Source organism: Martes martes (assembly GCF_963455335.1).
Source record: "Martes martes genome assembly, chromosome: 1".
Taxonomy (NCBI): Eukaryota; Metazoa; Chordata; class Mammalia; order Carnivora; family Mustelidae; genus Martes; species Martes martes.
In genome coordinates, this window is record NC_137888.1 from 208,274,425 (window position 1) to 208,287,962 (window position 13,538).

The window sequence follows — 13,538 nt, forward strand, 5'->3', positions numbered from 1 at the left end:
GTAGGGGAAAAAAACCCAGGCAGACAGGATAGCCAGTGCAAAGGCCCTGGGGCAGGAATGTTCCTGGCATTTATGAGGAGCAGCAAGGTGGGGAGTGAGCGAAAGCAAATGAGGGAGCTGGCGAGGCCAGAGGAGGTGACAGGACCAAATAGGCAAAGAGGCTTTGTAATTTATCATCCAAACCGGGACAATTTTGAGAGCACATAGGGAAAGGAGGACTCAAAAAACAATTAATAGGCATTGCATGATCTACAATAAGTATAAACTGGGACATACGACCTCCCTCATGGCCACTGTGGGATCTTGGCTCTTTCGCGGTCAAACCCGCACCATTTTTATCCAGTATGCTGGGGAATTGGGTGTTCTCCTGAACTGAGTATTTTTTTCTTAACATCCTCTATACTTTTTCTGAATGAACCAGGCTCCAAAAAAAAAAAAAAATAGAGGAAAATAAACCATAAAACAGAAAGCACTTAAGAATTTTACTGGGACTCAGCCATTAATTTGTTTGATGAGTATTTATTGAACGCTTGCTAAACGCCAGGCGCCACGCTAGGCACCAGCAGTGCGGGGATGAATCAGTCTCTCCTTTAAGGCTCTCACGGGCCAACTATTATAAATATAAAATACTATGTAAGTGCAGCGAAGAGGTGAAGTAGAAAAAAAATCTTTCTGTTGCAAGCCAGAAGGACGGTTCCAGCCCCAGCCGTGCCATCCACACCCTGTGCGAGCTGGCGAGTCACGTTGCCTTCCTCAGCCTGGTTCCCCCATCCCCTGGGTATGGAAACTGTGGGAATCAAGGGGTATTTGTCACTAAAGTGACAGTGGTTGTCTTGCCTGCCTCTTTGTTCCCAGGGAAACAGCCTGATCATTTGGACCTGAGATAAGCACCGTCTCCTGTCCATGGTACTATTTTTTTTAAAGAGTTACTTATTTATTTTGCGGGGGATGGGCAGAGAGAGAGACTCTCAAGCAGACTCCCTGCTGAGCATGGAGCCTGACCTTGAGATCATGACCTGAGCTGAAATCCAGAGCCCGACGCTTAACCGACTGAGCCGCCCAGGTGTCCCTGCTCTTAGTATTATTTAAACAACCCATCCCAGCGACCTCAAGGTTACCTGCATTTATCATGCCACCAACACTTAGTAAGTACCTGCTGTATGCCAGATGCCATTCTGGGCGCTGGGGAGGTGAGGTTTTAGGGACAAAGACTGTCTACAAACAAGCGAATGTATAAATTGACAAGGTGAATCCGAGAACAAAGCATGCCAGGAAGAGAACGGATGTCTGGCAGTGCTGGAGGGAGGAGCTAGTCCTGTGGGTCAGGAGGGCTGGGAAGGCTTATCTGAGCTGGGGACAGTGGAGCTGAAGACTGAGTGATGAGGAGGCATCAACCACACCAAGATCGAGGGGACTCTGGGCTGCAGGGGATATTGGGCTCCAGACAGAGGCTCAGAGAACAGATACAACTAGTGCGTTGTAATCTTGAACTTTACCTTTTGATGTACCGATTTCTCCATCAGACATACCGGAGACATTGTTTTTCCTCACCTGCCTCATGAGATCCATAGAAAGATCAATGAGAAAGTGGCATTTGAGAAAGCCCTGAAGGACATGAAGGAGCAAACCAAGGAGATATCAGGGTGTGTCAGCCAGGAAAACTGTGTGATGCTGCAGTAACAAACATCCCCCAAAGTCTCCATGATATTAAGAACAGATCTCTTTTCTTGCTCACAGTACGTGTCCAGTGTAGGTTGGCAGTGGGGGAGAAGGGGCTGTGCTCACCATTGCCACTTGGAGGCCAGCCAATAAAACATCTAGGACGTTGCCACTTGCTGTCCCAAATAGAAAGAAAGCCCCAAGGGTCCCACGGTGACAGTTCAGTGTTCCAAAGTGGCACAGCTGTCTCCACTCACTCCTTATTGGCCAGCACTCAGCATGAGGCCCTCAGCCAGTCACAAGGGGACTGGGACGGGCCATCCCACCATATCACCAAAAATACTTAGTGACAACACTAATAAGAAATAGTGTTCCAAGCACTGGAATTCTTTGAGCCTTTGGGAAAAAAGACAAGACTCTTAAGAACCCGTCCTTTTCAGGATTACTGATTATGACAGGTGAGCAAGTTTCCATCCTCCTTCGTTTCGCCAAACCCAGACTCGTGCACACACCCGCCCTTTTCCTGAACTGCCAAAGGAGGTCAGACCCAGGAGAGGAAGTTTGACCCCCCACATTGTCTGCTATCAGAATAGCGGTGGCAGCTCTAGCCTTTCTTCTTGGGAAACATAGTTCCCATTTTGTTCCCAAGCAGACCCCAGGGAAAGCCCACCTCCTTATCAAAAATTGCATCTACCCCTCTCCCAACTTCTCCTTGAGTTGTTGGCTGTAGAGCATGGACTTGAATAATTTGGGCCAGACTAGAAAGAGAACAAGTTCTCGGTTCCAGGGAGAAAAGCAGACAAGGGAGGTGGGAGAGGGAGGACAGTTTGGGAACTGATGATGCGGGATGTGTGGGGAACTTGGACCCACCTCTTGTTCAGTCATTCCACAAACATGTATTGAGCACTGCTTGCATACCTGGCATTGTGCTAGGGAATACAGAAGTGAACAAGAACAAAAAAAAGCACCTTGTGGAACTGACATTCTAGCCGGGGAGATGGATAGTGAGCAGGAGAAATGGGAAAAATGTAGAGAGGGTGAAGCTAAGGGAAAATCTGGCACAGGAAATGGGATTAGAAATAAAGGGCCATCAAGGAAAACCTCTTGGAGAAGGTGGCATTTGAGCAAAGACCTGAAGAAGAGTGAGGGAGGAACCATGTAGGAATCTGGGGGAAGAGCCTTCCGATGGGGGGAGCAGCAGGTGCAAAGGTCCTGAGATGGGACTATGCCTAGTGTATCTGAGGAGCTGAAAGGAGCCCATGTGACTAGAGAAGAGTTATCCAGGGGCAGAGTGACAGGGGCATTGGGGGGTGGGATACCTCTGCCAATTAGTAGCTCTATTTGTTTTCTGTGGCTGCCATCACATGGAGGCCAGAAGCCAGAGACTAAGATGTCAGGAAGGCTGTGCTCTGTCTGAGACTCAGTAGAACCCTTCCTCACCTCGTTCAACAGCCAAGGCTGTTGACCCTTGGCATTCCTTGGCTTCCCTCCACACTCTGCCTCCATCGCCATGTGGCCATCCTCTGCCCTGCATGTCCCTGTCTCAACCTGGTGTTTTCCTCTTCTTTAAAAGGACACCAGTCACATTGGATGAGCCCCCCCCCCAATCATGACCTCACCTTAACTTGATGGCAGCTGCAGTAAAGTCACATTCCCAGGTACTGGGAGAGTGGGGGGACAAAAGGCAACCCAGAATGGACCTTGGGCATGGAACTTTACTTCTCCTTACCCTCCAAGGAGGATAGGAAGAATTGTGTACCACCTTTTGGGGTCTATGAGAGGGTTAACTGAGCTCAGGTAGACTGAGTGCCTGGCACTGGGTATATCTGTTATTAGGCTGGGCAGCATGTCATGGGCCAGAGGGGTCCTAAGCCTGTTGGGGAGCTGAGTTGGGAGCAGAGTCCGAGATGGAGGGGCTGCCTCAGTTCTGAGGGGCCTCTGCTGTTTCTCCCTGTTCCATCCCACCTCTCTTCCCCACCCGCCACTCTGTCCCCATCCCAAACCTGTTTCCTGAGATGGCCCAGACTTTTTCTTGTGTTGGCTGGTGCGGGCTTTCTCTCCCTGGACTATATTTAGCCTAAGAAATAGGCATGAGAAGCCTCAGCTGCCGCAGCACTGGAAAGGAAAAGCACAAACCCAGTCCTGCCTTCTGTCCAGCCCTGTTCTGCTGACTCCATTCTTTCTTCCAGAACCTTCTAGAAGCAAAACATCAGAACTTTAGGTGTTTGTTGGAAGAAGGACATGAACTAGGAGCCCTGACATATTAATTGTCCCCGGAACTTGTGTGTATCCATGATGAAAGTTGGCTTTGTTTGTTGGTTCGCTTTGTTTTCCATTTTTTAATTGTGGTAAAACACACATGACATAAACTTTATCATCTTAATGATTTTTAAGTTTCCAGTTCTGTGGCAGTAAGTACATTCTCACTGTTGTGAAGCTATCCCCATCACCCATCTCCAGAACTCATTATATCTTGCAAATAGACTGTGTCCCCACTGAACACTAACTCCCTGCTCCCTCCTGCAGCCCCTGGTGCCCGCCATCTACTTCCTATCTTTGTGATTGTTACTTCTGTAGGGATTGCATAGAAGTAGAATCATACAGCATTTCTTTTTTTTTTTAAGAATTTATTTATTTATTTGAAAGAGAGAGTGCATGAGAGAGCACAAGGGGGGCGGAGGGCAGAGGGAGAAGGAGGAACAGACTCCTCACTGAGCAGGGAGCCCGATGCAGGGCTCCATCCCAGGACCCTGGGATTATGACCGGAGCTGAAGGCAGACACTTAACTGACTGAGCCACCCAGGCACCCCCAACCTCTGCCTTTTTATGACTGGCTTATTTCACTCAATACAGTGTCCTCAAGATTCTTCCACATTGTACCATGGGTCAAAGTTTTCTTTCTTTTTAAGGTAAAGTTGACCCAAAAAATATGGTTAAAAAGTAAAGTAAAATAAGCATACAGAAAACCTACAGATCTTAAGTGAGGAGCTTGATGAATTTTCACAAACTGGGCACACCTGTGAGACCAACACCCAGATCAGGAAACAGAACCTTCTTAGCCCTGAAAGCCCCTTGGGGCCCCCTCCACAAAGGGTGCCCCATCAGGACCTCAGGCATGGTTGACTAGTTTGCCTGTTTTTGTATTTTGTAGAAATGGAATCTTCCATACATGTTCTTTTCTGTCTGGCCTCCTTTGCCTGACACTAACTAACTCAGTAAGGTTTCATGTGACAAGTGGCAGTCATTCATTGCATGACATTCCATTTATTTATCCTCTTGTTAATGAGGGTTCAGACCATTTCCCATTTGGGGCTATTATGAAGATCACCACTATGAACAATCTTGTCCGTGCCATTCATATTTCTGTTGGGTAATGATCCAGGACTCAGGAGTGGAATTTCTGGGTGGTAGTACAGGTATGTGATTTAATTTTGGTAGAAATTCCCAACCCCTTGTCCAAAGTGGTTATATCGTGTGTTATGGATTAAATTGTGTCCTCCCTCCCCCAATTCATATACTGAAGTCCTAACACCCAGTACCAGAAAAATGTGACCTTCGTCGGACATGGGATCATTGTCGAAGATGAGGTCATTAGGGTGGGCCCTAGTCCAATATGGCTGACATCTTTAAAAGAGGGGAAAGAATTTGGACAGAGAGATAGACATGCACACGAGGAGAATGTCATGCAAAGATGAAGGTGAAGATCAGGGTGACGCGTCTATAAGCCAAGGAACCACCAAAGATTGTCGGCAAACCCCCAGATGCCAGGGGAGAGGCGTACAATGGATTTAGCCTCAGAGCCTCCAAAAGAAACCAACCCAGTTGACACCCTGGTCTCAAACATCTGGCCTCCAAGAACTGTGAGACAATAAATTTCTGTTGTTTTAAGGCCCCTGGTTGTAGTTCTTTGTTACCCCAAGCACAGAGCACTCATACACCATATTACCCTCCCATGGGCAACATACGGGGGATTCCAGCTTCTTCAGACTCCCCAACACCTGACAGAATCAGTCTTTCTCATCCTAGTATTTGTGATTGGTGGGAGCAGGGGCAAGAGAAAGGGAGCATCGTATGGGTGTGTTTAAAGGTGAGCTTTTAAAGCCATGTTCCACAGGTGCCCCAGAACTGATGAGCCACCATAAGGCTCCCTCTGCTCCAGCTGCTGACACCAGGGCTTCTCCAGCACAGAGGTTACCTCCATGGGCTCTGGGTCCCCACCTCCTGGTTCCAGTCCCATGTCTACCACCAACTGGATCTGGGACCTTGGACTGGCCCTTTTGTCTTTCTGGGCCTCAGTTTCCCCAGTTATAAATTGGGCATGATGGTAGAAGAGGGTCATCATGAGGATTAAATGAGTAACTAAGCTAACATAGCTAATATACTTAGAGCGTCTGGCACGAGGACACCAGGAGCACCAGTTTTTATATTTCTCCCTTTCTTTCTCTTTCTAGTCTTGATTTTCATCCCCTCCTCTTACTTCCATCTTGGCACAGTGTTCTGCCATCCAGAGAAGAATGTTTGACTTGTAGACATCTTCCCTGCCTCTTTGAAAACTGAGCTGGGCACATCAGGGAATTTTTTTGTGGTTCACACGGAGGCTGCAGAGCATAGAGGAGGGAGACCCTTGAGGAAAAGGCTCACAGCCCTGCCATCTGTCTTGGTGATTTAACCTGGCCTTCTGACCCTGCCTTCATGCACCTCCTCTGAGGGAAGAGTGTGACTACATCAGGGAGAAGGAGGGAACCAGGGGATCATTTCTACGTTTTGGATGGGATTTTTTTTTCCTTCCTTTTTCCTGGAGTTTGGTCTGGGATGTTCTCTTGAGTTTCATGCTGGTTCCTGGGTCCTGTGAGGCCTACGTGATTAAGAGGGGGCTTTGTCCGTCTAATGGTACCTCTGGGGTTTCCCCCACTAATTGATCCAGTTCCATTTTTCTGTCTGGGCTTCCAGAGCTCCAGGACTCCACAGGCCAAGGACATTTGAGGGCAGAGCTCTCCCTTTTCCCACCTGTCAGGTCATACTTGAGTCCCATGAACTCTCACCTGCTTTCCGTCCTCATTTCCCACAGAGCAATGATGCCTCAGGGAACACTTGGAACTGGTTGTACTTCATCCCCCTCATCATCATTGGCTCCTTTTTTATGCTGAACCTCGTGCTGGGTGTGCTGTCAGGGTAAGTCTCTGCTAGTCTCCCCATCCCACAACCCCTCACCATCTTCTGACCATAAAGAGACCATCAAACCTTTGTTTTCATTCTCCAGGCAGAAAATAGACCTTCCCTTGTCTTGGGTTAGCCAGAAAGTTGTTAGCAAGTCAGGTACAGGTGCACAGGTTGTGCACTGCTAAAAGCACCCAGGGAAAGGACTCATGAGGGCTGGAATCCAGTCCAACATTAGCTCACAACATTGCACCCCTGGCATTGAGCAACCTCCACCCAGAGAAAGGGGAGGTTCTTTCCAATGCAGACCTCTCATTCAGAAGTCTTTCCCAACCACAACCCACCACACAAGAAACTTCTATAGAGCTTTACTTTTTATAACTTAAATTTTTTTAAAAACCAATAGATTGGGTTCCCCCCTCCCATTTTCCAAATATACTGTATATTTCAGTATACAACCAAACACGCATTTTCATGACACATAGTATCTCTTACCCCCAAGATTGAATGTGGGTTTGGAGATTGGGGGGCTTGATCATAAATAGGTTTTTTTTTCTCCTCATCACAAGAAGTCCAGGGGCTGGAATGGTGGCTCCATGGTGACATGAGGGACCCCGGTTCATTCTAGCTTTCTACTCTGACATCCTTACCGGACAGAGGATTTCAGTCTTATGGATGCCTCATGGTCTTAAGACGGCTGCCTCACACTCACAAGAGGGCCACTGCACACTCCAAACAGGAAGAAGAGAGAGGGAACAAAAAGGGGAAGGATGTATATCAGGCTACCCCAGAAATCTTCAGCCTATGTCTCATTGGCCTCACTTAAAAGAGGGCTGGAAATATTCTCCACCCGAGAGTACAGAGAATCAGAATGGGGTATGCAGCCAGCAGTTGTTGGCATGGCATGGTTCTGTGGCTTTCCTTTTTTCCTCTACCTGAGTGCAGTTGTTGGATAACGTGGGAAGCTGGCAGAAGTTCTCCCAACCCCTGTGGTGTTCTGATATCTCAGGAGACATGATTTCTTGTGTTAAAGTCCACTGCCTGCCTTCCAGGGATCTCTGAACCCCCCCCCCACACACACACACTCCCTAAAATGTCAACAACAGCCACACCTGGCTCTTTCCTGCTTCTGCAGAGAGTTTGCCAAAGAAAGGGAGCGGGTGGAGAACCGGCGGGCTTTTCTGAAGCTCAGGAGGCAGCAGCAGATTGAACGAGAGCTCAATGGGTACATGGAGTGGATCTCAAAAGCAGGTGAGGCCCTTTCATTCCGAGCGTTTCGGAGTACACAGAGTCCTGCCTGCAGCTCCCGGGTGGGGGAAGGGAGGGCCCTGATGGCAGGAGAAAGAGGACCTGGGTGGGTGGCCCCGCTTCTCAGCAGCAGGCAATCTGGAGCAGGGGAGAGAAACTTCCAGGGTGACACCAGGATAAGATGTCACGTAACGGCTGAGGGACTTTTGGTTTACGTCCCAGCTCTGCCACCTCCTAGCCGCGAAGCTCACTTCCCTGCGCTCCAGTTTCCTTAGTTGTTAAATGGAGATAGGATAGCGTCTCCCTTGCAGGGCTGGGGACTGTGCAGTAAGAGCATCCAAGCGAAGCCACCGAGCAAGAGCAGGACCCAACACACAGTGGGTGCGTGTTTATTGGTTCGGCCGTTCAGCAGATGCTTATGGAGCGGCCCCCCCGTGTATCAGGCACCGTTCTAGTCACTGAGGATATGGCAGTGACCAAAAGACCAAATCCTCACCCTTGGGGCTCCTAAATGTTCTACTGAAGGAGACAGAAAATAAACAAGGGCATTTGGTGTTGAGTGTTCCCCAATGCTGAGAAGAAAAGTAAAACAGCGTAGGAAGTGGGGAAAAGCTGGAGGAGGTGGGGTGGTCCGAACGAGGTGGAGTGGAAATAGCTGAGGAGGTGAGGTTGGAGCAGAACCCAAAGGAAGCCTTGTGGATGTCTAACGAAGGGAGTTCCGGGCAGAGGGATTAGCAAGTGCAAAGGCCCTGAGGTGGGAGCGGCATTGAGTGATAGCCAGGAAACCGGTGTGGCTGGAGCAGAATACATGCAGAGGAAAATGGGGGGAAGCAAGGACCAGGAGGTGACAGGGGCCAAATCAGGCCAGGCCTTAAAGGTCACGGTAAAGAAGCTGTGGTTCATTTTGAGGGAGGTGGTGTTGGCTGCAGTGAGGCTGGGAGTCTGGAAGGACAGAGCAGCACATTTGTAGCTGGTCGGGTTGCCTCAGTCAGCAAGAGGAGAAGGAAGGTGGCTGGGCAGACCCTTCTCCTTCCTGATCCAAGGGAACCCAGCCCAGGAGAGGCCTGCGGGTGCTGGAGCTTAACTATGTGCTCTTCCTCTTTAGAAGAGGTGATCCTCGCGGAGGATGAAACCGACGGGGAGCAGAGGCATCCCTTTGATGGTAACTGCTCTGAACCTGGCTCGGGGGAGGGGGTGGATCCCAGGGGAGACTATAGCAGCCAGTGCTGGGGAAACAGACTGTTTGGTTCTAAGAGGCCTCCAGGGAATAGATGCTCGGGGCCCAGGTGACTCCAAGAACAAACACAAGATCAGGTCAGGACCAGGAAGACACAGGCATGGTGCAAATCTGCTTCTTTGGGGCATTTCAGGACCTTGGTGTGGGCTTTACGTTTTCTGACCTGCCCTTTCTGCTTGAGCCAGGTGCCTCAGTCTTCCTCATCCATCAAATGGGCACAAGAGTAATAATACCTACCTCACCAGATTGTTTATGGAGATTGCATTAATGCTTGCAAATAGAATGCCTGCAACAGCTCCTGGTCCAGGGTCAGCCCCATCTGTGTTCGCTAAATAGATCAATAGCCAAGAATCCAGCTTGCTATTCAGGACAGTCGTCTCCCATGTTAGAAATTTGGCTAGACAGAGCAATGACTTTGGATTAAACAATACCAAGATTGAGAAGGAAGTAAAGGAGCTGGGGCTTGATCTCCATAGATTACAAAATAGATTGTACAATTTGTGGGGGAGGGGGAGGGATGGCCTCACGGGGGGGTGTATGTGACAAACTCACCATCCCCTGGAGAGCTCGTGGGGAAGGAATAGAACTTAAATACTGAGGAAAGGCGTCCACAGTCCCATCCTGCCTAGCAAGTGTGCTGAAGGCGTGCTGCTTTCATGGGAGTCTTTGTATGTCCGGTCCCAGGCACCCCCAAAGGGGAAGGGTGGCTGAGAGCCCAGACTTAGACCGAACAGGACTTGGTTCTCATCTTTACCCCTGGGGCAAGGTCATGTAACATCCCTGAGCCTCGGTCTCCACTTTTATAAAATGGGCATGCTCTTACTCCCCACCAGCCCGGATGGCCACGCAGATTAGCTAACCCAGCAATGCATGGCAAGTCCCCGGCCCCAAGAACCCAAGGACACCGAGGTACGGTCCTTTTCTCAAAAAGGGTAACGTCTTTTTCTCTTGCCATGTTTCCATTGTTGGAGCTCTGCGGAGAGCCACCATAAAGAAGAGCAAGACAGACCTGCTCAATCCCGAGGAGGCTGAAGATCAGCTGGCCGACATCGCCTCTGTGGGTGAGTCCCTCGTGCCCCGGCCGGGCACTCGGCTCTCACTGATCGCAGGAAAGATGGGAGCTGGAAGCCTGGGAACCACGTTCCCTCGATTTGGGTCCCTCATCTGACCCCTTTCCACCTGGGTGTCCTGGGGCAGATGACACGATGACGGGAGTAACAGCAGTGCCTAGCTCCTAATCCCGTTGTGAAAACTTAAAATAATCCACATTAAGCATTGAGCGGGGTGTCTGTCAGAGAATAAGCTCCCAGTCATGGTACTAGGTGTCATGAGTATTCATTGAGGGGCTGCTATTAGGTGCCTGTTGTGAACAAGACAGGAACCAAATCCCTACCCACGTGGAGCACGCGGTCAGTGTAGCACACGGATGTAGGACAGATAATTACTGAAATAAACCTGTCGTGGAAACGGCGCCGCAGAGGAGACGCCCTGCATCCGGCCTGCTCTGGAAGAGTGAGGTGTGATCAGGGAAGTCTTCTCAGAGGAGGTGACACTGAAGCTGAGAACTGAAGGATGAGTAGGAGTTCACCATGGCAGTGAAAGCAGAGAGGACCGTGGGAAAGGCTGTACTCCGTCCGTTGCTGTTGGGCCAAACACAAAGGGCAGTGTTTGCGGGGGGTGGGGGGGAGGAGACATTTACCCTCACCCTGCTCACCCCTCCTGATTGAGACTGTGTTGCTTTTGACCTTGTACGAGGAGAATATATTATTTCTTGAAATGGATTTTTAAACCCTCCGGTAATGAAAGTGGGAGAGCATCCAGACAGGGGAAATAACGCATGACTCTGAGGGGAGAAGTCATTTAAACTGTATGGATGGAGGAAGGGGGAATGAAGGAGAGAGGGAGAGGTGGAGGAGGGAGAGGAGAGGAGGGAAGAAAAGAGAGATAAGGAAAAACTAGAGGCAGAGAAACAGGAAGGTGAGGGAAGCCTGGGTGACTCAATCAGTAGAGTATGCATCGCTTGACGTCAAGGTTGTGAGTTCGAGCCCCATGTTGGGTGCAGAGATGACTTAAAAATAAATTATTCTGGGGCGCCTGGCTAAGTGTCCAACTCCTGATTTCAACCCAGATCATGATCTCAGGGTCCTGAGGTCGAGCCCCATAGCCGGCTCTGTGCTGAGCGTGGAGCCTACTTAAAATTCTCTCTCTCTTGGGATGCCTGGGTGGCTCAGTTGGTTAAGCAGCTGCCTTCAGCTCAGGTCATGATCCCAGGGTCTTGGGATCGAGTCCCACATCGGGCTTCTTGCTCAGCGGGGAGCCTGCTTCTCCCTCTGCCTCCCTCTCTGTCTGCCTGTGCTCACTCTCTCTGACAAATGAATAAATAAAATCTTAAAAAAAAAAAAATCTCTCTCTCTCCCTCTGCCCCTCCGCCCTCCAAAAAAACAGAAGGAAGAAAGAGGAGAAGGGAATTTAACATACACACATAGCTCTAGTCCACAGGCACCAACTGTTCTATACTCTGCTGTTTTCATTCCACCCTAGTTTTTGACCTGAATGCTAAGTTTCGACATCATTCCCACTGCAGTCCCATACTCCAAAAGAGTGCTACACTGTAGTTTGCTTGGCTGTGGCTCCGTCATATGGTGTTGGGAGTTGTTTCCAATTTTTGCCCCAACGAGAAGCACCGCGGCGAACATTGATATACAATTACTCCCCCCACCCTTTGGGCGTGTTTCCTTGGGGATAATTACAGGATCAAAGATATTAACAGCTTTTCAACTCATTATTCACAGAGCCATTCTGAGTTTCCAAAGCACTGAACCCATTTATAAACCTGCCAAGTACTCATACGATCATGGATTCCCCCCCCCCACCCCGGCCACTGCGTATTTTCCGTTTAATTTCCTTTCCCAGTGAAGTAAGTCTGTAATGATACCTTAAAGCTTGTTTTAATTTGCGTTTTTAATTTCTAGCCAAAACACTCTTTTCCTTGTAATGATGAACCCGTCCTATTTCAACTTGTGGACTCTATCTGCTTCCCTCCTTCCAGCAAGTTCTAGAACAGGAGCACTCTGTCAGTGGTCTGTGTATTTGATGGGTTCTTTCTGGCCCACACCTTTTGCCAATTAGGTTGCTTCCATTTTTTTTTAACATTTTGTTGTATTTTGATAGGCAGACACATTTTGTTCCGACCTCTTGTTTTAAATGCCAGGTGCTGACAAAAAAATTGGTATACTCAAGTCAGGATCTCCCCTATGGATAAGATTAGGCACCTGCTCTTAATTGATGGAGAAATTATTTTCATCAGTCATTCTAGAAAAAATGAAAAAGTGATACTACTCAGTGTTGGCAAGGATGTGGGGAAATGAGCATTGTCATATGCTGTTGGCAGGAGTGTAATCTGCAGTGTTTCTGATATATGGTTTGGTATTATTTAATTATAGATGTTTATATTCTTTGACCTAGCATTTCCACTTCACAAGCATTTCTTCCATGTGTGCAAAAGGCCTATGCCTCTTCTCAACAGTGTTGTTTCTGGTGTTCAGAAAAGTGAAAACCAGGGGTGCCCAGCTGGCTCAGTCAGTGGAGCGTGCGGCTTTTGATCTCAAGGTCGTGAGTTCGAGTCCCGCATTAGGTGTAGAGCTTACTTAAAAATATAACTTTTTTTTTAAAAAGTGAAAACCATGGGGCACCTGGGTGGCTCAGTCAGCTAAGTATCTGGCTTTATTCAGGTTGTGATCCTAGGGTCCTGGGATCGAGCCCCACATCAGGGTCCCTGCCACAGTGGGGAATCTTCTTCTCCCTCTCCTACTGTAGCATCTCCTTTCTCATGTCTCTCTCTAGCTCTCTTTCTCTCTCTCCCCCTCAAATAAAGAAATTTTTAAAAAAATTTTTCTCAAAAGGGAAAACCAGAAACAATCCACATGCCCAGAAATGGGGAGATGACCAAAGAAATTAGATTATTTATACATGATGGACTATTACACATCCAGGAAAAAGAATGATGTTTCTACTGGCATGGATAAATGTTTGAAATCAATTTCTCAGTGAAAAAAGCAAGTTGCACAGCATTATATAAAATTTATGATACCGTTTTAAGAACAATATTAAGTATAAGAGCTACTTAAAAATGTGGAAATCGAAAAAAAATTTTAATGTGGAAATTGGAGGATTGAGAGGGATTTTCGCTTTCTATGTGACATTTTTCTAAAACGTACGAATTAGTGATGGGCATTAC

The 13,538-nt window shown here is 48.4% G+C and overlaps 1 protein-coding gene across 4 annotated transcripts in view; it reads left to right on the forward strand.

Moving 5' to 3' along the window:
- Positions 1-13,538, forward strand: part of CACNA1A (calcium voltage-gated channel subunit alpha1 A) — a gene marked incomplete at its 5' end in the record, with an annotated part of 211,930 nt that overhangs the window by 108,402 nt on the left and 89,990 nt on the right. For all 4 annotated transcript variants that reach the window (XM_080796328.1, XM_080796331.1, XM_080796329.1 and 1 more), the window contains 4 exons: positions 6,728-6,831; positions 7,952-8,067; positions 9,170-9,226; positions 10,273-10,362. In XM_080796328.1, the coding sequence (XP_080652454.1) occupies positions 6,728-6,831; positions 7,952-8,067; positions 9,170-9,226; positions 10,273-10,362 (367 nt within the window). The remainder of the gene's footprint in view (positions 1-6,727; positions 6,832-7,951; positions 8,068-9,169; positions 9,227-10,272; positions 10,363-13,538) is intronic.